Source organism: Mytilus trossulus, chromosome 7 (genome assembly GCF_036588685.1).
Source record: "Mytilus trossulus isolate FHL-02 chromosome 7, PNRI_Mtr1.1.1.hap1, whole genome shotgun sequence".
Taxonomy (NCBI): domain Eukaryota; kingdom Metazoa; phylum Mollusca; class Bivalvia; order Mytilida; family Mytilidae; genus Mytilus; species Mytilus trossulus.
This window is the reverse complement of record NC_086379.1, coordinates 80,962,461-80,987,597: the sequence shown is the minus strand read 5'-3', so window position 1 is coordinate 80,987,597 and position 25,137 is coordinate 80,962,461. Positions and strand designations below refer to the sequence as shown.

Below are 25,137 nucleotides of genomic sequence, written 5' to 3'. Positions count from 1 at the left end.
CGTTTGGCTAAATATAACGAGTTATCTCCCTCTAGTGTTAGGTACCACCTTAAAATTGATAATACACTACACAACAATCAATATGCGTCATTATCTCATGCAGTTAAGGCTTTCAAAGTTTGTGTATGTGTATGAGAAACAACTTTTTATGTTTAAAAGTAAACAACAGTTGCACACTTTATTATGCTTATCATATCTGAACTAGCATTTAACATATAAACAAAAGTATAAGTTTGCAAGATCCTAAGTTTTATTACTCATCACTGTCATCATCAACTGCTGACAACATGAGAAGTGATTTTTTTCTTAAGTTCTTGAACAAAATAAATGGGGAATGGACACAGATGATGCCCTATCTTACATAACATATACTGTGGATTCATTTATTTTCGTGGGTTCCAATTTTCGTGGTTTGAAGAAAACTTGCATATACGTGGATATTTAATTTCGTGGTTTTGGCAAAGTCTGCATACATCATTCCTTTAGGAAATTTGTAATTCTTTGAACATTTAAATTCCTGGTTTCCCTGTCCCCAAGAAATCCTCGAAAATTGGTATCCAAAGAAAATTAATGAATCCACAGTAATGCTATAAAGGTAGATAACTGAAGAACAATAAAAGTGATGCTACCCAAATTTATACTTGATCTGACATACATGTACATATAAACCACTTATATTTTCTTTGAAAATAGGCAAACAAAAAAGATTTTAAATCCCATTAGTAAACATTTTTGAAATAAAAAATAAAAAACTAAAAAGAAACTTTATGACAAAGTTCTTTTTTGCGGGGTTCCAGGCAGGATAACTATTTATCAAATGAAGGAATTCTAAAACAAACTTACAGATGTAACAATCCAGTTCTTTTGACCAGACTTGGATTGAGACAGAAAACAATCTGAACCATCTTCAAATGTACAGCTGTATATGGTTGACACTCCTACAAAACATAAATAAATTACTCTACACATCTTGACAACTGAATAATTTTCATAATTTCATAAATTTATTAAATTTAAACTTCAATATATATAATGTTCTTTATACGTTCGTTATTGTTAAAATTAGCATACCAGTAAATTGAAATCAATGTTATAATCTAAATTTCTCTTTTGAATCTTAGATTAATGCTGACAAGCAAGTTTTATGAAAAAATAAGCCTACTTAGTGGGATCGTATTAGAGAAATTGACACCCGTCTTATTCATAATGTAAAGTAGTTTGATCTTTTACAATGCACATTGTAATGAAATTTACGTTTTTACTAATAAATTTGACCAGTAAAAATTGTATATGTAATACATAAAGTCAATTTAAATACTGGAATGACATAAAAATAGTTCCTCTCGCATCCATTAAACCATAACTTATTTGACATAGTTAGGACCAGACTTATAACACATCTTCTTTTAATAAGTCAGATTTGGAATTATGAAAGTTTCATTTTTTCCTTTAAGAAAATTTTATAAATTACTGAGCTGTTGATGAGTGGAAACTTTCATCAATTTTGTAGAGGATCTAACAAAAAAAAGAAGTGTTTATCCTGTCTATAACTAAAAGATGAAAGACCGACAGGTGAAAACATTATAGCATCGGCAGCCTTTTGCAAGAGGTATTTGCTTTTGTCTATTTTCATGAGTGTTTTATTCAATGAAGAATCTGATTTACCCACCTGTGAGTGAACAATCATCACCAGTAAATCCTGTAACACATTGACAAGTGTATTTTGTAGAACCATTGGGAATGCAAACTCCTCCATTCTGACAGGGCCTGGTAGCTGCACATGGTCCACCTGAAAAATAAGTATAACTTAGCCTATGGTAGAGATATGCTCTACAGCATTCACAATCATGCTGATGTTCATCTTTCAAGTGTTGGGACAATAACTTTCTTGGAGACAATATGTTAATATTCATTGTAATGGTAAGCCTGGTTATTATTATGTTTACATGATGAGGTATTTTGTATCATCAAAATTATATACCAAAGAGCAAATTTAACAGATTTTACCATTTTGCAATGATATCACAATATTGGTATTTAATTGAGTGAAAAATAACTTCACTTTAAATTTGTTACACCTTATAGGTATAGAACCACTAATTCAGGCCCAGTCGGATATAACATAATGTCTTGCGCCATCGTCAAATGACCTGCACCTTCGTTAAATTGTCTTCCGCCATCTTTCAAAACTGTTATCGTTTTTATAGCCAGACGCCATCTTTTTTAGCAATTATAATCAAATGCATGTAATTTCATTTATAACCCTTGGGCTTTTTTTATATTAAAATCCAATACAGTTCTAATGCCTGAGGAATATCCTGATTAAGATTGCTAATCATTTGTACCTGTCGGCTTGTACAGGCTTCAACAAACCAGACAGGAGAATACTATCTAAAGATGGACAAAGGCTTGGTCTTTGATAGGTTAAAAACGGCAATTATTGAAAATATTTATACTTCTATTTATATTGTAAAGTTAAATAAATATAATTTAAATAAGCAATGAATAAGCATGTTCACCAATCCTTGTGTGGAGGGATGAAATAAATTTCGATCGCGCTACACTGTACGGCGTCATCACTGTTTGTGATGGTGAAAATTCCACCATGGAAATCCCTGTCTGCTATGCTAAATTTTTCAGCATAAGTCAGGATAAGGTATAGTTTTGACAGAAAATTGCCACTTAGTTTGAACTAAAGACAAAGTAGCCATTTAGCAGAATTTAACATAGAAAGCAATGGGGCTATATATTAAGATTTATACCTTTTAACTTTATTATCTAAATACATTCTCAATATGAATAAGAGGTAGAAAATTTATGCAAAGACTTACTACATGGTCCCGGTAACAGAACTAGATTATCAATAATCACTTCACGATCACCAACTGCAGCTTCTATGGTAATCTGAAATCAAATTTAACATATCAGGTTTTTCTTATTTTCCCTCTTTATATTCAAGTAATCTTGCCTAGGATTTTCCTGTACATTTTCATGGAACTAAAGCAGTAAACAAAACAAACAGCAGGTATGTGGCGTTTCATTTTTCTTTTGATGTATCTTTCACATTCAATCATAGGACTGTCAATGGATTCTAAACAATCAACCAATTTTAGGACAAAGAAAACAACATTCTCTAAATTCAAAAATATTTAAAATCATTGAAAATAGTAAGGTAACACATAAAGCAACATGAATATCAAATATAAGTGTGATGAAAATTAGTCATAGTAAATGTTCAACATCCATTATCTTTCTCAACTTTAAATTGATACATGTACCTTAAAGTCAAATGTTATTGTTTAATTGCTCATTGGCACAAATATAAGAAATGTGTTAAAACAACATACAAATCAAAGAGACAAGGAGTTGCAATGTCAGGCACAGTATACCCCATTGGCTCTTAAACAGTGGCAAACATTTCATGTACAGAGGGTATCCATGACTCAAATTTTCATTTTTTATGTTCACTGCTTTACCTTTAAATCCTCAACTGATGGTATATCCAGATTTAAACTTTTCCACTTGTTTGAAGTATCTGCTTTCTGGTATAAAAGTGATGTCTTCGACTGATCTTTACCAGTGTAACTTATATCCAAGTAGAAATTAGGATCATTTGCATAAACTGTAATCTGGTATAGCAACTGTAAACATCTATCTCCAGCTTATATATGAAAAAGTACAAAAAAAATGTTTTATGAAGTACTTAAATGGTTGCACTTTCTTTCAGGCTTGTTTTTAATTTGATAATAAAATATTTTGGTTAAAGATCCATGAGAAATATTTCTTTAAAATTTATTAATTTATGACTGTTAATCATTGATGGTTTTTTTCTGATAGTAAATCAAAGAAAGTTCTTTATAATTTGTATCATAATTAATAAAAGTTTAACCATACTCTGGTATAGTGCACAATATAAATGGTAGTCAAACAATATCAACAAGTTAAATGATAGAATTTTAAAGACAATAACAAATGTTATTAACCTACAGTATACTATTTTTAATGAAAAGAGAAAAATAAATAGATACTTTTAGATACTTCTAGTTCTGAAAATACACAACCACCAGCCTTTTGTCAATCAAAAGTTACTTGTTTATTGTTGCAAAAAATTATCTAGCAATATGAACCTGGTATAAAAAGACAAACACTGCAGTTTTTTTTACAAAAAAAAAATGATAAGAATATTAACATTTTTCAGACGTTTTGGTCTCTGGACATATATCAGTTTTTCTATTATCTCTTTATACTAATTAAAAAACATAACAGAGAAACTAAAAAAAGCCAGTGGCTGAAACTTCTCATACCTGCCAATTTTTCAAAATGCCCATGGGGGTTTTGCGTGCAAGATGACTGTCCTAGTCCTAAAAAACCTTCAAGGGGGTCTGCATATACATTTGAATGTTGTTTTTTTGGCTTCTACATACTTTTAAAAGCCTAAAGTCATTGTAAAATTAATTGTTCTGTTTAAATGTGGACAAAATTGCTCTTTCAAAATTTCAATTTGGGAGCCTCCATGGGGAAATCCCCTGCAAATAGTGACAGTTGGCAGGTATGACTTCTATAAAACAATGCAATTCAAAGCGTTTTTTGGGTAATTTCTATACAAGCACAATGTTACCTTCAAAATCTAAATTTGTTACAAGTCGAGCAACATCCCCATAATATGTTAGTTTATAAATATATAAACCAGCCATAATATGACCTGTTTGTGGGTAAACTGTTCTGGAACTCATGTAAAATGCCTACAAAATAATGTGTATATATGTATACAATAAATAAAATCTGAAAATTTTATCATACTATATAACACCTCTAGCTATACAACTAAGTAATGTAAATACTACTACAAGAACCTTCCAGACTCTTAATTTGTTTTTCGTAGTTTCGCAATAAATATAAACTGCACCATACACCTTTATGCAGTCACACAGTTATGTTACACTTTATATACTGTTACACCTCAGAATTACCTACAGTTATACCAGTAATGCTGAATACAGTGTACAATATAATGTGGATTAGGCAATACAGCCACTGCGTATACTATTAAAAAATGCTCATGTTTTAACTGTTATAGAGTGTCTGTAAGTGAAGGAAACAAATATTTAATTATGTTTTGGGGCAAAAAATAAAGGAAATGAAATTAGCATCATTTGTTCATACCGATAACATGCTCCATTCTATATCAGTAGTTCTGTCAGAATCCATAAAACAATTCCCAAGTAGATCTGTTTCAAAGTCACATGTAACAACAGCTGTGGCTAAAATAAAATATATAGCCAGTGTAAGAATTTATATGGAGTAAGGATGGAAACCAATCTAATTTTTGAAATTGACATGTCTCATTGAATAAATTAAATAGCTATTGTTCTCTATAGAGTACATTAAATTTTAACTTTAAATTTCCTTTTTCTCATTCATAAATGAAAATTATTTGGCTGTACTACTCACTAAAGATCATTCAGCCCAAGTTTGGTTAAAATTTGTTCATAAGTAATGACAGTATCTCATCTGGTGCATAAAAACCAGGTGAGCTAATATAAAATAACTTTACCAGTCACTTTGTTACAAGTAGTTCCACTGTAGCCAGGTAAACATAAACAAACAAAGGTTCCATCCCCTGGTCCTTCTAAACAGGTTCCTCCAGAATCACAGGGGTTATTATGACAACCTGAAATAAAATCAGAATGTAAAAAAAAATATTTCCATCCCTTCATATTGATAGCATTTCCATTTCATTGTTGGGAAGGAATGTGTTGTATAATATTTCTAAGCATGTACATGTCAAATATATCATCATAAATACTCCTTTTTACTACATTTGCTGCTCATTGCCCTATGTATAACACTTGAAATGAAAATAATATCTAATAACAAATCAGAGCTTCATATTTGTAAATTGTACTTCCTTTTGTAGCAACAAGGGTAATGTTGGTTGTTCAGCAAAATTACCTGTCAAATTTTGAAACTCAATTGAAAAGGGATAATTTGGTCAGGTTTAGTTCCATTTAGCTCATTTTGTTTCAGAGAAGAGCATTAAGAGTAAATGAAATTTTCATACCAGCATTGAATGCCTCCACAATCATAAAGAATCCCCTAGTTGGCTCTTTACTGCTTACAAATTGACTATCAAATTTAAACATCATCAAGTTGTATTCTCCATTATTAGTTGTTTCATATTCTAGTGTTTGTCCACCTTGAAGCTCTCCACATTTTCTGGAAAAAATAATAATTTCTATATTATGTAATAGCTGCCCTTTACTAAAAATTTTATTCGGGCTGGTTTCTATGAAAATATTTGACTGCAAACTTGTTTTCAGGCAGATGGACAGAAAGACAGATGAATAAATTTGACTTGAATTTTATCAATGCTGCATCTTTTAATAGAAATTTAAAATCAAAATCCTATGAACATCCATATACCTTCAGACCCAATGTTCAAACATGATCTTGTATCTATTTTTCTAATTGGTGAACACTTATTGAAAACTTTTCTACAAACTTACATAATTCCTGGTTGTCCAATCAAATTATACTGAACTTCTAACCAATGATAACATCTAGTTCGTTCATGATTCTACAAACTTACATAATTCCTGGCTGTCCAATCAAATTATACTGAACTTCTAACCAATGATAACATCTAGTTCGTTCATGATTCTACAAACTTACATAATTCCTGGTTGTCCAATCAAATTATACTGAACTTCTAACCAATGGTAACATCTAGTCAGTTCATGATTCTACAAACTTACATAATTCCTGGTTGTCCAATCAAATTATACTGAACTTCTAACCAATGATAACATCTAGTTCGTTCATGATTCTACAAACTTACATAATTCCTGGCTGTCCAATCAAATTATACTGAACTTCTAACCAATGATAACATCTAGTTCGTTCATGATTCTACAAACTTACATAATTCCTGGCTGTCCAATCAAATTATACTGAACTTCTAACCAATGATAACATCTAATTCGTTCATGATTCTACAAACTTACATAATTCCTGGTTGTCCAATCAAATTATACTGAACTTCTAACCAATGGTAACATCTAGTTCGTTCATGATTCTACAAACTTACATAATTCCTGGTTGTCCAATCAAATTATACTGAACTTCTAACCAATGGTAACATCTAGTTCGTTCATGATTCTACAAACTTACATAATTCCTGGTTGTCCAATCAAATTATACTGAACTTCTAACCAATGATAACATCTAGTTCGTTCATGATTCTACAAACTTACATAATTCCTGGCTGTCCAATCAAATTATACTGAACTTCTAACCAATGGTAACATCTAGTTCGTTCATGATTCTACAAACTTACATAATTCCTGGTTGTCCAATCAAATTATACTGAACTTCTAACCAATGATAACATCTAGTTCGTTCATGATTCTACAAACTTACATAATTCCTGGCTGTCCAATCAAATTATACTGAACTTCTAACCAATGGTAACATCTAGTTCGTTCATGATTCTACAAACTTACATAATTCCTGGCTGTCCAATCAAATTATACTGAACTTCTAACCAATGGTAACATCTAGTTCGTTCATGATTCTACAAACTTACATAATTCCTGGTTGTCCAATCAAATTATACTGAACTTCTAACCAATGGTAACATCTAGTCAGTTCATGATTCTACAAACTTACATAATTCCTGGTTGTCCAATCAAATTATACTGAACTTCTAACCAATGGTAACATCTAGTCAGTTCATGATTCTACAAACTTACATAATTCCTGGTTGTCCAATCAAATTATACTGAACTTCTAACCAATGATAACATCTAGTCAGTTCATGATTATAAGCTATGTCCATGTCTGTTATTGTGGCCTTTATTTTAGCACCGGCTGGAGCCTACAGATATACATAACTGATTTTATTGAAACAATTTGAAAATTGAAAAATAAAAGAAGAATGTGTCTGAGGACACAACTGCACCTGCTGAAGCTTTTCAGTTTTCCATGTTATAAATGGCATAACTCTAAAGTGGTTAGTGACTCACTGCCAAAATTCAAACTCTTGTCTGCAATTTTGGTTCTAATTATTGTGTATGAGATAATAAAATTTGGATGAGTTATAACTTAACGAGTTAAATTTGAAGTTCAAGTGTAAAAACAATTTTTTTTGGCAATTTTTCAAGTTTTAAAGGGGCAAATCTCTAGAAGGGTAGATGACTCACTGTCCAAATTCGAATTCTGTTTGCTAGTTTTGGTCTTTAGCAGTGCGTAGGAGTTTCTTAAAATTTGGATTAGGAGTACTTAAAGTTAGTGTGCAGAAACAAAATTTGAAACTTAAATGAAGAAGAAGAAATAAAACATAAATACATACCTTCAAAGCCCAAACACAGTTGTCCCCAATATTGTATGGTGATGGATAATTTGAAGATTTGATCATGTAAGGTGTACCAACAGTTAAGTCAACTATACCTCCACAGTCTAAAATACAAAAAGATTAATTGAAAAAAATACAATCCAAAATTACCTTTTTTTAGAAACCAACTATTTAAAAAAGAATCCAGATTTTTATCAGATTTTCCCTATAAGATAAACAATTTATCATAATAAAACTCAATGTCTGCTTACCAGGCAAAGCAAAAAGTAGACAACTGTTTTGTTCTGGGATGGTTAAGCGACTGACAAGACCATGCTGTAGTGAGGACATAAAATCAAAGCTTTGGTGAAAGTATAAAATCAAAGCTCAAGTAAAAACATTATAACAAAGCTTCTTACTTCCTTCTGTTTCAGTACATGTTGGACCTTTAAGTCCTTCTGGACATAAACACTGACACTTAAAATCTACATATCCACCATTGTCACACACTGGAGGTTCACTGCAATCCTCTGTTAATATAAACAAAATAAAGTGTAGATGATACAGACAAATTTGAATTAAACAGAAAATGACTTTATACATAAACTAATATCCTTCTTATATTTTCTCTTGAGCATTGTCCTTCACTTTCATCAGACCATATTTATCGTTCTCTGACCTTAGCTATGACAAAAAATAAACAATATTATATACGTAACTCTTTCAGGGAATTGTCAGGAAAAGAGGAGTTATACTACTAACCTATTAGAAAAATTATTTTGACCAGGTACTTTCTTAGATAATTCGAATTGAGTTAAATAACTTACTAGTACACTGGTAAGTATCAGTTATGTCTTGTATATCATAGAATGTGAGGTTCCTTGTCTGTTCTGTGAGGAAATTAAGTTTAGAATCCGTCAGGTACATACTCTTCTTCTGGTTACTGGTACTGAAAGACTGAAATCACATAATTACTTTTAAATAAGTACTAAAACATAATCCCTATCAATACCAATATAACATATTAGATGAATAAAAAGTGATGTACAGTATACATGAAAAAAAATCTCCAAAGATGAGAGTATCTGGGATATACACATTGCTTGGGTCTTTAAATATAAAGTTTATAAAAGTTTACTATTCTTTCTCAGATAAAAATTGTCATGAACATGCATGAAATATTTGCCACTGGACGTTAAGCAACCAACTATCAATCAGTCTCAGATAAATATGAGCAAAGACATGAAGGAAATATAATAACTGAATTTTACCAAATGAAGAACTGAAGACAAGACAACCACAGTTTGAACATGAAAGAAATAATACCATGAAAAAATTTAAATCCACTTAGACATCTTTAAAATATATTTTTATCTGTTGAGCATACTCACTTTGATAGTGTTAATCTTATCAAAGCCAGTCAAAGTTTTAGGCTTAAAATGGAATGATTACATACCTGCCAACTGTCACTATTAGCGTGGGATTTCCCCTATGGAGGCTCCCAAAGGGAAATTTTGAAAGAGCAATTTTGACCACAATTATAAACAAAACAAGTAATTTTACAATGGCTCAAAAGTATGACGAAGTCAAAAAACAACATTAAAATGTAATTGAAGGCCCCCTTGAAGGTTTTTCAGGACTATAAGAGCCATCTTGCACGTAAAACCCCCATGGACATTTTGAAAAATTTGCAGGTATGTGATTAGATATTTTTTTTATTTTATACAGTTGCTTATCAAACTCAATACTTACAGACAAGCTATACTGTAGAACAGAATGCTGATCATATGGGTTAAGGCTGATCATTCTCAATACTTACAGACAAGCTATACTGTAGAACAGAATGCTGATCATATGGGTTATGGCTGATCATTCTCAATACTTACAGACAAGCTATACTGTAGAACAGAATGCTGATCATATGGGTTATGGTTGTTTGTGTAAGCCATATCAAAATTGTATGCCCACATAACTGGTATATTTTGCCAGTTGGTTCTGAGATATGGGTATCTATCATAACGGCTTTGTTCATGTAACTGTCCTAAAGCATGGCACATTTCATGGATCACTGTTTCAACCTGGAAATAAATATTTAATATGATGATATAAACAGGATTTTATATATCTATTTGCATTTATGAATTTAAAAAATAAAACTGGAACAAAATTGCTGAATATGAATCTTGATATTAGGTAACAAAATATATTAAGGTTCTGCATTTCATGACAGACTGTAAAGCTGCAATGTTACAAGTCCTAATACAATACATAACTGAGTTTTACTGTGTGTATACTGTATGTTTGTTTATTCTACATTGGCTAGAAGTATAGCAGGAAGGTTGAGATCTCACAAAACATTTGGAACCTGATCACATTTTTATGCATGGCCAAGTCAGGGGCCTCTGGCCATTGTTGGTCTTGTATGTTTTTTAAATTTATTTCATTTATGTTTTGAAGATAAGTATGAAGTCTATTTTTACTGAACTAGTAAATATTTTTATTTAGGGGCCAGCTGAGGTTAACTTCTAGGTGCAGATTTTCTTACGGCATTGAAGACCCATTGGTGGCCTTCAGCTGTCATCTGCTCTTTGGTCGGATTGTTGTCTCTTTCACGTATTCCCCATTTCCATTCTCAATTTTCATCTCGTCCCTTTAAAACTTATATGGTTATACTTATACAAAGTAGTGACAATACAGTATATGCTTGAATAAGTTTTGTCTGCTCTGTCAAACTAATAAAACTTACGTTTATACATCCAGGATCTTGTAGTGTAATGCTTTGTTTACCACCAACAATACCAATCCAAGATCCACATCTGTAATCAGAAGGCAGAGGGTACATAGGCAATATTTTAAACAAGAAAAGTTACAGATATATTGTTTCAATACTTAAATGTTTAGAAAAAACTTATTTTCAACAAAATTGATTTATTTCTTGATCTTGGTTTGAATTATATTTTGTTTGATTAAGATTAAATAAATTCAACATTTGATTTTATTGTCACATCTCTGAAAAATTACCATTAAAGCTTTTTTCTAAATATAAATTGCTTAGATCTATTTGTAATAATTTTCCATATCAAGATACTTGACTGAAAATAGTTTTTCTCAGGGAAGAAGAGTAAAACACAATAACAGTTTATAAGACATCGTCATTGACATTGCCTAGGAAAGTAGCAATACACATCTTATTGAAAAACTTTTACAGTTCTTCTCTAAAAGCATGCAAAACAAAACATTGATCAACTTGCTTGCTATGTTTGCTTGGTTGTTTGCAAACAGTAGGTAGGAGGATTTCAGTCTGTTGTTATTATTAATGAGATTTGATTGAACAATAAGAATTGTCATGAAATGAATTTAATGTTTATTGTCCAATCATATTCCAGACTGAAATAGACTACCTACTTTTTGTTTACAAACATCCAAACCAATATAGCAAGCAAGTTAATCAATGGTTTGCTTTGCATGCTTTTACGGAAAGCTGTAATCTAGAATTGTCATTTATAACATGATTATAATACTGTTTAATTGACAAACATCTGCATTAAGACTCAAGTTTTGAAAAGTTTAAGAACATATTATGTTTCTTCAACTTTGAGACCTCCTTATGGTAAAATTGATACTGCAAACACATGTGATTGGTTTATTTATACATACATGTACAGGGCTCACACTACTTCAGAATTATAGGGAGAAGTGACTTCTCTTTTTGAAATTGATAGGGAGAAGTGGTGAGATTTGAAAGAGAAGTGCTCATTCGCGCGGTGCGCTACAATATTTGGATTTTACTGTAGTATAAACAGTCATTTGTAAATAATGTTCTTTTTATATTGTTCAATTCATATCTGAGTATTCAATTAAAGTAACATTTCAAATTAAAAGTTGTTTAAATTTTACTAAGGTCCTTGTGAGAAACTACCAACTAAATGTCTAGCACTAAAAAAAAATTTAAAAAAAATTTAAATTTAAAGAATTTATAATATATCAATTACAATTTAATGGAAAAATATCTTGTGTATGAAATCAGTGTTTCTCATCAAAAGATATGTAAAGGTAAGCTGGGCCATAATAAATTGATATTAGTGTAATAGTATAAGAGTTAAGCAACTTTACAATAGTTTACAACAATCCATATAAATTATAGGGAATTATATACACCAATCAATGATGAGTTTATTAAGATGTAACCAAAAGTCTTTTAATGTGTTTGGAATGTGTAATTTTTCCTTTTGGGATCAATATTCTTCTGTCAGCTGTTCCATCCGTGCGTCCGTAGTAATTTTTGTAAAAATACGGATTTCCGTCATAGTTGGTCCGTTTCCGATCCGTAGTTTAGATATCGGACAATGGCGGACGATTGCAAGAAAATTTACAAAAATAAACGATGTTTGACAAGTTATTTGGAAAGGACCATGACGTTTTTAATGCAATAAATGGATTGAATATATACTGGGGGCAACTTTTATCAAGTTTAAATGAAGTAACAAACTTATTTTGCAGCCGAAAGTTAGGTTGATGTACGTTTTCAAGTAACAAGCACCGGAACTTTCGGAAGTGCACGAAGTGATAAAAAGTTGTATTTTTATCAAATAACTTGCTAAACACTGCAAAAACGATGCTTCAACCTCATTTCATGAGATAATTAATCGTTTATGTCTAAATTTCTTTGATTATTAATAAAAAGAACTTGGTAAAAATTGAAAATGTCCGATGACAGAAGCGACTGAAAGCGAGTATCGTAAACAACAGGGCGACTTGTCTTCGCTTTTGAGGGTCGGGGAAAACGAAGTGACGGTCTGGAAAGCGACTTCTTCGCCCAAGTCGCCTGGTAGCGTGAGCCCTGCATGTAATGTTCAAGTTTTATTCAAACTTAACTGTGTTTCGTCTTACTTGTTATATATAAATTGCATTATCTTGCCATAGAAATGTTGCTTATTATTCAATAAAAGTTAATTGATGGATGATATCTTACCCTCCCCCTTCTTCAAATGATACATAGTCTGTCTGATCATCTCTTGGTATCCACTGGACACATGTGTGTTTATTGAATTCTTCTATTGAATCAGTTATCAAGGTCTTAGATGCACCATTGCCTGTAAATTAATGAATACAATGCTTGAATGCAAGTCTCTTTTCATTTAGAAATATTTCCATTCATGAATTTGTTTTAATATACTATTACAAAAAATTGCAGCACTTTCAAATGAGTTTAAATTTAAAATAATAAAATTGCAAGCACAAATTATTATTTATACTTTTAAGTATGTGAAAACTTTATCATGCCTAAAACTAAGCATGAAACCGTTCAAATTAATCTAATTGAAAACCTGTGAAAAGGATCTGTTTGAAGAAACTAGTCAATGCCCCTCCTGATTGTGTAAAATAATAAAGTTTATACTTACTATGTTTAACAATATAAGGTACAATTCCATTTGGCCAAAGGGAATCCAGGATCCCAACGTTAAAATTTCTTTTATCTTTTGAACGAGGCTAAAAATAGTTAGGGTGATAAAGATTAAATTATCCTTAAAAGTCTAGTAATAACAAGTTTACTATTTTTTTCTGATCTGAATAATAAATATTGTCCTAAATGATACAATAAGAAAATCAAAATACTAAAGAATAGGAACAGCAATTTTAATTTAAAGGGGACATAAGCACTTTGTCTTTGTGTTATATTTCTAATTATGTTGTGTTCCTCGAACACTGCTAAATGTTTAAGGCTGTAGTTTAACAACCAGTTGTTCAAATCCTGGTCCTTTGGACTAAGCTCATTTCTATATATTTGTCTCATTGGAAATCATACCACATTACCTTAATTTAATATTAACAAGAGTGCACACACTGAAATGTTTCGCCTTCCTTACTAATCATTGATATTATGTTGATAGTCTTTAATATAAAGCTTTATTACAACTGTCACATAAACTCAGCATTAACCAAGAAAACTAAATATTGACCAATGACCATGAAAATGAGGTCAAGGTCAGATGAACCATGCTAGGCAGGCATATACAGCTAACAATTCTTCCATAGAACAAATAAAGTAGACCTTTTGATTTTATTTTAAGAAACAGACCAAAAAACAAAAACTTAACACTGAGTAATGAACCGTGAAAATGAGGTCAAGGTCAGATGAACCATGACAGGCAGGCATATACAGCTAACAATTCTTCCATACACCTAGTATAGTTGACTTATTGCATATAGCATTCGAAAAAAAGACCAAACCTCAAAAATTTAACCAGTCAAAGTTCTCATTAAACAAGAAACAGTTGACAACAGTATAAATACTGGGATCACAAGTTATTACATGACCCTGGATAAAAACTCATCTTTGGTGAGTTTGTAAAATCTTGGTCGCACTTGCATCATTTATTTCAAGTGAGAAGTATGCATATACATTTTACATTTGATGGCAGAAAAATCTAAATAATTTGATATTTACAACTTAATAATGAATGACAAAGTGTATTTTGGAACATGCATCTAAAATATTTTACCCGTAAATTCTGTTGTTTGTAAAGGTGGTGATCAAGATTCTCTGCTGTAATTTCATTTTTATCCAAAATGTGTAATCCTTTAGGCTGAAATAAAATATGATACAAAATCAAATAAGTAGTTAATAATTCTTGAAAGGAAACTTTGGTTTAAATATTCTATGTAACATGTAACGTGTTCTCCATTTCAAATCAAAATTTCATCTTTGAAAGTTCAAAGCTGTATAGAGGATTTCAGGCAACATAGCAAGATAAATCTTAACCTCAGCATAATAAAATTGAGAATGGAAATGGGGAATGTGTCAAAGAGAAAACAACCCGACCTTAGAAAAAAACATAAGTATGCATTCCATTATTCTTTTTCACATCATTTGGAGTGAAAAACACTACAATTAAAATCAACTCCATTTGGCTGACATTTTCTTCTACATTTTGTTTTATTGCTATTAACTAGATCTATGAATAACAGGATTTGACAGAAGATGGGACTAAAACAAACAAAACCATTTAAAAAAGCAGGATCAAGGATTAGGATGAGGTGATTAACTTCAAGGCAAGTATATATCATAGAGCTGAATAAAATTTGGGACAATCCTATAATTTATAAAAATTGCCTACAAGCTATGAAATAACATTTGTGATGTTACATGTATAATATGTTGATTTTATTGACCAATCTGATAGGTTACATAATGTCTTCATCTGATAAGTAGGGGACAACATTTACGTCTATTGAAGATGTTTTAAAATGATAATTAGATTACTGGTGTACGATAGAACAGCACATATTACCTTGAGGTCAAATGTAAAATATGACAACAACACTTGAAATTTTAAGGTGTGCAAACAGTGATATTTTTTCTCTGCCTCCATTTTTTTTTTAATTTATGAGAAAATATGCATTTAACTCACCAATAAACTAAATTCTTGACATGATAATTCAATAGAATACATGAACATTGTCATTTAGCAGCAGTTTGAGAGCAAATGCACAATATTTCAAAACCATAAGTGTCAGATAATATTCAAAAAAATTGTAAGGGTTCCACGGAACCCAGTGTCTCGCCTATTTTTGCTGTAAATCCCAGGCTCAACAACAATGAGGAAAAAATCAATAAAAATATTCCTCTTGTTACTATTTTATGATTGTAAGAAAATCTAAGTCCATTTAAAAGTAAATTACAGAAAAAACGGAGTAATATTTTTACAAACTTTACTTCTGGATACAATCTTATGATCATAAATAAGCTTCTGTCCAAGTTTGGTACAAACACAGAATAGTTTAAGAAAGTTATTAAAATTTTAAAAACTTTAACCACAGAGTGAATGTAATGGTTCCCCGCAGAAAAACTAAGTCCATTTAAAAGTAAAATATGGAAAAAATGGATTTATTTATTTACAAAATTTACTTCTGGATACTATCTTATGATCATTAACAAGCTTCTGTCCAAGTTTGGTACAAACCCAGGATAGTTTAAGAAAGTTATTAAAATTATAAAAACTTTAACCACAGAGTGAATGTAATGTTTCCCCGCAGAAAAAAACTAAGTCCATTTATAAGTAAAATACGGAAAAAATGGAATTTTATTTTTACAAAATTTACTTCTGGATATTATCTTATGATCATAAACAAGCTTCTGTCCAAGTTTGGTACAAACCCAGGATAGTTTGAGAAAGTTATAAAAATTCTAAAAACTTTAACCACAGAGTGAATGTTTTGTTTCCCCGCAGAAAAAACTAAGTCCATTTATAGTAAAATACGGAAAAAATGGATTTTATTTTTACAAAATTTACTTCTGGATATTATCTTATGATCATAAACAAGCTTCTGTCAAAGTTTGGTAGAAATCCAGTATAGTTTAAGAAAGTTATTAAAATTTCAAAAACTTTAACCACAGAGTGAATAAGTGTTGACGCCGCCGACGACACCGACGACGACGGAATGTAGGATCGCTTAGTCTCGCTTTTTCGACTAAAGTCGAAGGCTCGACAAAAATGACAAACGCAATCAGCTTTCTTATTTTTTATTTTCAAATAGTCTTATTATATACTAGTTTCTCACTGGACTTAAACAATTTTTTTAAATAGTGTAAGTTCTGTACACAAAGGGTTTATCTCACCAACTAATTACATTGTACAAATTTATATACATGTATCTGCAGTCCAAATATAACTGTAACTATAACTTCTCACATTAGAAACATGATTTATTGCATTATGAATGAAATACTGAAATTCAGAAATTATTGCATGCATTTGTTATTGCGATTTTTCTAAGATGGACTCAAATGGGAGATTAATTACAGGAAGTGCTGCATATAGATATAGGCATTGGATAATAGAATGCAAATTCTTATTATTACAAAACTCACCCATTTTGATTATTTCCATTAGTAATAACCATTGCAAGAATTTCTAAAATTTACAATAACCTACCCTTAGTTCTCCTGCAGGGGTCTCAACAAACTGTGCCTCTAAACTGTGTTCTAAACCAGACTCCTTGTTGACAGTCTACAAAAAAAACACTATCAAAATACAAATTATACAACGACTTCTTATAATGAGTTCGAAATAAATATCTGTTTTACTGCAAAACAAACTCTTCCAGCTTTATATTAAAATAAGGAGATGCGGAATGATTCCCAAATCTCCACCATAGACCAAATAAAGAAGAAAGTAGCAATCAATTATTTTTTTTATTTATTTTTTTTGCTGCCTCATTTACATTTTTAAAACATACAAAAATGTCTGAATTTTAGATTTATTATCAACATCTATCAGGTTTATCTGGCTCTATCATAGTCTAAAATTCAAACGTTTTAATATCGAGTTCTTAACTATTTCAGGTGTTCAAAGGTAAGAATTGTAATGAGGGGGAGGACAGGGGTAAGGGAGACAGGGAGAAAGGGGTAGGAGAAAGAAGAAAGGGGGTAGGAGAAAGGAGAAGAGGGGTGGGAGAAGGGAGAAAAAGTTGGGAGGAAGGAGAAAAATAAAATATCTCTCCTTTTAAAAAATGATCTAATATTTCAAGAAAAAATATCTCAAAAGGAGATGTTTTATTCTAATGGGAGAAAGGAGAACGGGGGTAGGAGAAAGGAGAAGAGGGGTGGGAGAAGGGAGAAAGGGTACCCCCTGTCCTCCCCCTCTGTAATTGGTAGGTAAAATTTATGTACTAAGATTGTCTCTTACTAATTTAGATGAGTCAGTCACTGCATATCAAAATCTCCGGATTACAGGACAATTTATTTCAAAACAAGAAATGAGCTGTCAAATTGATATTTATATAACTTTTTTTTGTAATTTGAAAGGTCAGGTTTTCTTTTTGACCTGCCACATGCTATGCCTACTTTCCAATCTATCAAAAATCCTCAACAGCAAAAGTGAAATCCACTTGATTCCAATCATTGACACACCAATCCCTCACACCATACTGTGAATGTGGTCATGGTGGTGAAGAGGAAAACACTGAACACTACCTACTAAATTGTCCAAGATACCACCAGGAAAGAGAAGAAATGGAAAGACAACTGGAGATTCAAATCATAAAAATAGATCTTCAAACCCTGTTAGCACTAGCAAGTAAGGAGACATACGAAAGAACTGCAGATATAATTGGAGAAGATGTAAAAAGTTCAGGGTGATTTAAAGATTCATTTAGCCCTGAAAACCCGAATTCCTGCTCCTAACAATTAACCATTAAGTTGTGTAAGTACTGTGTGAAAATACTAAGGGAGAATTTTAGTACCAGGATAAAAAAAATCCAGAACAAAGAGAACAGTTGTGTCACAATATTGATCTAAGGATCAGAATCAGGAGAGCATCAATTGCAATCTATAACAAAATCACTTCTCCTTGTGGACTTAAACCAAGGACCAGTGTGTTCAAAGGCAGCACTTTAACATCTGAACTAAAGAAGTACTACCTCAGCTCAATCACTACAGGATGACTAATTATCTACTTGAGCTATGCAAATGCAGCATTAATCCTGTTACATGTACATACAGGGGTCGAATCTACATGTAAGTGTTTTTGTGTACTGGCCAGTGGTCTGAAAATCTACTGGTTCGGCTCCGAATTTACTGGCCCAGCAATAATGACATCCATTTGTCAAACAATAATATGAATGATAGATGTTTACTTTTATTTTCATGCATTCTTTTTCATATGTTTTAAACAAGAAAAGAGAGTACTGTCCTGATTTTAATCTTAATCAAAATAAGGATCAATGACAGACAAAATGTCAACATTGTCTTCCATTTCATCACAATCTTCACAACGATCATAGGATGCCTAACTGGGTCGTGTAAAAGTTAACGCTGTCCAGAAATGTTCCCCATTTCAACAGCCGGGATTGGATCAAAAGATGCTATATCTTTTTCCCAAAATTTTGAATGTAACGTTTCCTTTTGTCAATTTCATAAACTTTATTCCGTTTTTCCTATTGAATGTCACTTATATTTTTCCCGGTAGTTTTTATAATAACTCCTTCTAAAAGTTAACACATTTTGTGTTATTGTGAAGGACGCTCACCCTGAGATATTTTAATTAATTGAAATACATGTACTTAGTACGTACCACCAGTACATGTAGTACCGGGTAATTGATTTCGCAGGTAAATTTGTTTGTAACCGAAATTACGATGCAATTAATTATTCTTATCAAAAAAATTCTTCTGGTCCAGCGCAAATTCTACTGGTCTCAGACCACCCGACCAGCACTAATTTCGACCCCTGTACATATGAATTTAATGTACTGCCCTGATTGACATGGGTCTAAGAGAAAAAGAATGTCAATTATAAAGGATCTTGTGGGATAAAGATAAATGCTTTCAGATATCAATGGATACGTGAAAACCGAAAAGGCATCAATATGGAAGATAATATATAATTGCTAACAGAAACAAAATTATAACACACACATACAATTACAATGTCCAAAAATAAAAATGGGCATGAATTTCTTAGACACCCAAATTATTAGCCATACGCAATCTTTTCAAAACGAGCCTATGGTCCTGTTCTAGTCTGTGTCTTATCTGTTAAGCAGTGTACAAGTAGGATAATTCATGGGAATCACCTTCTTTTTAACAAGTTTTGCTTGGCGCCAAAAGGGAGATAACTCTATCTTAAAATGACAACGTCATCGGAGAAGGACAAATTCCGGATCAAAAAGGTATCGGTGGGGAAAAAAAACCTTGAAACAATGTCTAAGAATTTTTTTTTTAATTTTTAAAAGATAAAAGAAAGACAAACCCCTAAACAATGTGGCAGAAAACGAAAAAGTTTTAAATTGTGCTTTATTAAGGGTACGACTATTTGATACCTTATTTATTTTTTGGCCTTTTGGCTCGGCCTTTTGGAAATTATACATGTATAGCTCTTCATCTTTTATATAAGCTTCGGATTTCAAATATTTTGGCCACAAGCATGACTGAAGAGACATGTATTGTCGAAATGTGCATCTGGTGCAAGAAAATTGATACCGTTAATTTTATTATTTGTGTGAATGATAATATGTATAATATGATATATGCTACTGAAAAAGTTTAAGTCTGTAAGAAAAAAGGAAAAGCTTGAAATATTAAGAATTGGCATTTTAGGGCATTAATCATAACTCCCCAGGAAACAAGTGACATTATAAAATCAAATTGTAACTGTACACTACAACTATGTTGAAATACTTATTGAAATACTTAGTACGTACCACCTATGGCTATGACTATCCAAGCGAACTACATTTTTACTAGTAAGGGTACCAGACAGAAGAAATTCGAACGCCGGGTTAAATGAGTTGAGTAGGGACTACGAATCCTTCTTCCAGAAGCACCTATGATTTCGTCAAAGTCTTTTTGAGTGTGGTCCGTGTTGCTTAGGCATCATTACTTTCGTGTAAAGTCAGTTTTTTTTAATAAATTCATATTACTGATGTGGTGAGATTTAAATAAGCTGAGGGTTAAACACCGATGACCATTTATCTGAGATAAGATAATTAAATGTATTTAATTTTTAAATCAAAGCAATAATTAGGCTTGTTACTAAATACAAACAGCAGTCGTCACCCATGTGTATACATAAGTTATGTTTTGTTTCATTCACTATTAATTAAGACAGTGAAATTCGAGGTTTCGGTTGTTTCATTTTTAACACTATATGGGAATATAGACTGGGACTACGCACATTTGGGCACATGGGTACCCCTTCCCGTCGGTTACATATACTAGTAATCTTATATAAATCAAACGTCTTTATCTTTTCTGTCGTAATATTTGATGAAACTCAGTGTATGTGCTATTTAATGGAACAAGGTATGCGAAAATTAAAAGCGGTAGAGATGAATCCACCCAGCATTTGCTTCAGTCCCTGCACTAAAATCAAGAATGGTTTAATCCTAATGGAATTTACTACATGAAATCAAAATAACGTTATTGTGCGCTACATATTACTGTTGAAGACAGTTTTGCAAATTCCGAAATTTAACATCGAAGTTCGTCTTCAACTTAAGTGATTTAAGGTATAGTACATGGACAATTGTCGTAGATTTTGGTAATATTTGGCTCGCCGCGCCCAAGTTGAACATACGACTGAAATTTATAAGCGGATTGGAGAAATCGCACATATTGTTTTTGACACTGTACGCGCGTGTACCGTTTGAACACAGTCAGAGTATCATTTCTCTACCATTCATCCATATGCATCCGGCACAAAAACTTACACTTGAAAGCTTTCGTCGAGGTCTAAGATATAATAGTAAAAAAGACGAACAACATCAAGAGTTTATAAGATAAATTATAAAAATGCTCATTTTGATGACAATATTCAAACGAAGTGTGTTGAACAAGAATAACAGTAATATACTTCTCACACCATGAAAACTCAAACTTTGGACATTATAAAAATCCTGTCATAAAACCGATTGTTACATCTGGTGCTCTGAAAGTCGGGACGGCGTCTCTTCTTCGAACAGCCGAACTCGGCGTCTCTTCTTCGAACAACCGAACTCAAGCTCATGAAAAACGAACAAACCAAAGACAGCCTGATTAATCAAAATAGTTGTTGAAAAAGATTGTTTGATATAAATTAAATTTCCTATACCTTAGTGTCAATATCATGACCATGGTCTCGTATAACTATAAGGCTGCTAACGTCGGTCGCATCAATAGATGTAGTGTTGCCCAGAAACTTCGAAGTTGCTGAAATAAATAATAAAAAAATGTACAAATATAACAATAGTTCCATCAGTCTTTTATTTTCAACATAGAACGTATTGCTTTGTAGATAAATCAAGCCGTTACTTTTCTCGTTTGACGGTTGTTGTTTCGTCTCTGTTATTTCTGGGCCTTTTATACCTTATTATGCGGTATTGGTTTGGTCATTGTTGTAGCGTGATCTATACTGAGTTGTTGATATAAAAAAGAAGATGTGGTATGATTGCCAATGATACAACTATCCACAAAAGACCAAAATGACACAAAAATTAACAATTATAGGTCACCGTACGGCCTTCAACAATGAGCAAAGCCCATACCGCATATAGTCAGCTATAAAAGGCCCCGATAAGACAATGTAAAACAATTCAAGCGAGAAAACTATATTTGTCATTTTGTTCCTGATTAAGAGTTTTTTTAATGACAATCATATCACAACTTCTTATTCTTATATTTTTCTGTATTACTAGTAAGTGCGCCCTAGTTTATCACGCGTGTATTCTGAAAACGTTAATAGATACTACCTACCGTTTTTCACTACTGGTATATGCCCTTCGCACATAAGTCCAAGTAAAAGAAAGAAGTACGTGATAATTTTGTCCATAATTGTAAGTTTCCGAATAAATTAACTAGATGAATGATGAAATGGCTCTATTTACAATGTTGTTCGTTCCCCGTTGACCAGTTAGTTGTATAACGCTTGACCAGCACTCTGAAATTTAATGGATATTACTCCTAGGGGCTATGGACACCTTTTAATCAACTTTAAAATCAGATGTTCTTTTTTTTTTACAGAATGACTCATTAAAACTTTATACAGAAATAGTTTTAATTCAGGTCTTTATCTAGTCCATCATTCTGTTTTTCTGTCTTTTGATGTGTACTTTTATTGCAAATATTTAGTTTCATAATCATAGACATGTGCGCTACATCTATGGCATTTTTCAATAATTTACATTCAGCGACATCAAAACAATAAATAAAATAACAAATAAATTATGAAAAAACAACTTGAAGACATTGTATGATGGGAAAAAAATTGTTTTACTTTGTTCTGAACAACTTGAAGACATTGTATGATGGATAAAAAAAATATCTTTTTGCTTTTTTCTAAGACGGTCAATCAGAAGATGTGCTAACAAGCCAAACTTACTATTAATAAAAAAAAAATCAAAAGACAAAAATTGCGGGTTAGGGTTGGGGTTAGGGTTAGGGTGATCATAAGTTTTACTTAAATGTTTATGACTTTCGAGTATTTTTTCTCAAAAAATGTTTGTGAAATGAGTCGCAGCACTAAATTTAAGTGCCGATATGCTTGATATCAGAACACAGCTTTAGGGGCTTGGTATACATCGCTGAACATTTAAATATGATGCAGGTGGGATAAGAAATTTAATTTTACCGGACATCATGTGTATTTTCGGTTATTGTTGTGTTATTGTTTTCTGTTTTGATGACTTACATTTCTTATCGACTTTGAGTTGCTATTTCATGAAGTCATGTCCTATACTGAATCTCGTTAAAAATTACATGGTATTAATACTGGTATTACCGTTCTTATTGATATCAAATTTGTAATATGTTTAGGGTTTTTGTGTGTGAAAAAAAAGTATAATAGCTGCACTGAACACCGAAAAGCGGCCACAGTAAGCTTGACGTCGTGAATAGATTGTACATTAAAACCAAAGTTTTACATGCTTTTTTATATATACATGTATCATATACTCTTGAATAATAAGTACAGAAAAAACAAAATCGATGCCCCATTTTAATTTCATATCATTATAACGAAGCTTTAAATGATAATAAAATAGTAATTTGAAAGATAATTGAGTATTGGTTCTCTTTTGCGAAATACATATTAACATTTGATAATTTCCATTCCTCTTTTTTATATCGTTTTCTTTCTCTTAACCGTACGATTGAAGATAACAATATTTTATAAGTGTGCTTCTCTACCCTGGTCGAAAATAGAGTAGAGGGTCATCACTTATAAAATAGTTTTATTGTAAAATCGGAAGAAATATGTCAAGACTTCATTTTGCACACTTGAGAACAGAAATTCTACACTTTGCACTTATCAGTGGCAGATTAAGGATGGGGCATAAAAGTGTACGTATGGCCCCTTTATCAGAAAACTTTTTTTTTGGCTTAAAATCGTTACGAAAAGTGTTCGTCCATGGTAGCTATGTTGGCTGCAAAGTAGTAGAAACGGACAATTTTTTTTAACAATAAACCTAAGGGATTAGTGTGTCCAAGTTTGGTTCTAGTTTTCAGAGGAGACTTGAGTTTTTTTGTAAATGTTAACGGACGACAGACGCCAAGTGATGTTCGGCAAGTTGATTTAGATGACCTTCAAAGAAGCAAGAGATACCAAGGGACAAAAAAAAATATGTAGATGAAAAACTGGGCAATATAACATATCCAAAGATTAGTAGTCTGTTGTTATTTATGTATTATTGTCATTTTATTTATTTTCTTTTGTTACATCTTTTGACATCGGACTCGGACTTCTCTTGAACTGAATTTTAATGTGCGTATTGTTATTCTTTAACATGTTTAACCCCGCCGCAATTTTGCGCCTGTCCCAAGTCAGGAGCCTCTGGCCTTTGTTAGTCTTGTATGATTTTAAATTTTAGTTTCTTGTGTATAATTCGGAGTTTAGTATGACGTCCATTATCACTGTACTATTATGCATATTTTAGGGGCCAGCTGAAGAACACATACGGGTGCGGGAATTCTCGCTACATTGAAGACCCATTGGTTGCCTTCGGCTGTTGTTTGCTCTATGGTCGGGTGGTTGTCGCTTTGACATATTCACCATTTCCTTTCTCAATTTTATTACACCTAATAACATATATAATATATATATCTTTTTTTAATTTATAGATAAGATAAGATAAGATATTTTATTTCCAATTATCGGCCCCAAAGGGCATAAACATTACAACATCAATAATTTTTTCATAATACAATACAAACAATGAGATAAAAAAAAAAAGAAAGTTAAACGAGAACTATTTAAGTTCTTAAAGAATACGTAGATAAAGAATCTATAGTATGTTGGTTTTTTTTTTTTTAATACTAATGCATTTTATTGC

General features: G+C 31.8%; 1 protein-coding gene across 1 annotated transcript in view; it reads right to left on the bottom strand.

The window, feature by feature from the left end:
• The window catches only part of LOC134726701 (MAM and LDL-receptor class A domain-containing protein 1-like), a 52,439-nt gene extending 29,679 nt beyond the window's left edge, over positions 1–22,760 (bottom strand). Inside the window, exons 1-20 of the mRNA XM_063591117.1 lie at positions 22,565–22,760; positions 21,924–22,021; positions 17,269–17,343; positions 14,836–14,919; positions 13,735–13,822; positions 13,305–13,425; positions 11,079–11,148; positions 10,219–10,410; positions 9,160–9,289; positions 8,752–8,925; positions 8,351–8,457; positions 7,752–7,876; positions 6,062–6,216; positions 5,555–5,671; positions 5,164–5,261; positions 4,619–4,742; positions 3,477–3,661; positions 2,832–2,904; positions 1,670–1,789; positions 844–938 (exon numbers count right to left, since the gene is read on the bottom strand). Of these exons, the coding sequence (XP_063447187.1) occupies positions 844–938; positions 1,670–1,789; positions 2,832–2,904; positions 3,477–3,661; positions 4,619–4,742; positions 5,164–5,261; positions 5,555–5,671; positions 6,062–6,216; positions 7,752–7,876; positions 8,351–8,457; positions 8,752–8,925; positions 9,160–9,289; positions 10,219–10,410; positions 11,079–11,148; positions 13,305–13,425; positions 13,735–13,822; positions 14,836–14,919; positions 17,269–17,343; positions 21,924–22,021; positions 22,565–22,640 (2,307 nt within the window). The 5' untranslated portion in view covers positions 22,641–22,760. The remainder of the gene's footprint in view (positions 1–843; positions 939–1,669; positions 1,790–2,831; positions 2,905–3,476; positions 3,662–4,618; positions 4,743–5,163; positions 5,262–5,554; positions 5,672–6,061; positions 6,217–7,751; positions 7,877–8,350; positions 8,458–8,751; positions 8,926–9,159; positions 9,290–10,218; positions 10,411–11,078; positions 11,149–13,304; positions 13,426–13,734; positions 13,823–14,835; positions 14,920–17,268; positions 17,344–21,923; positions 22,022–22,564) is intronic.
• Positions 22,761–25,137: the final 2,377 nt, after the last annotated feature.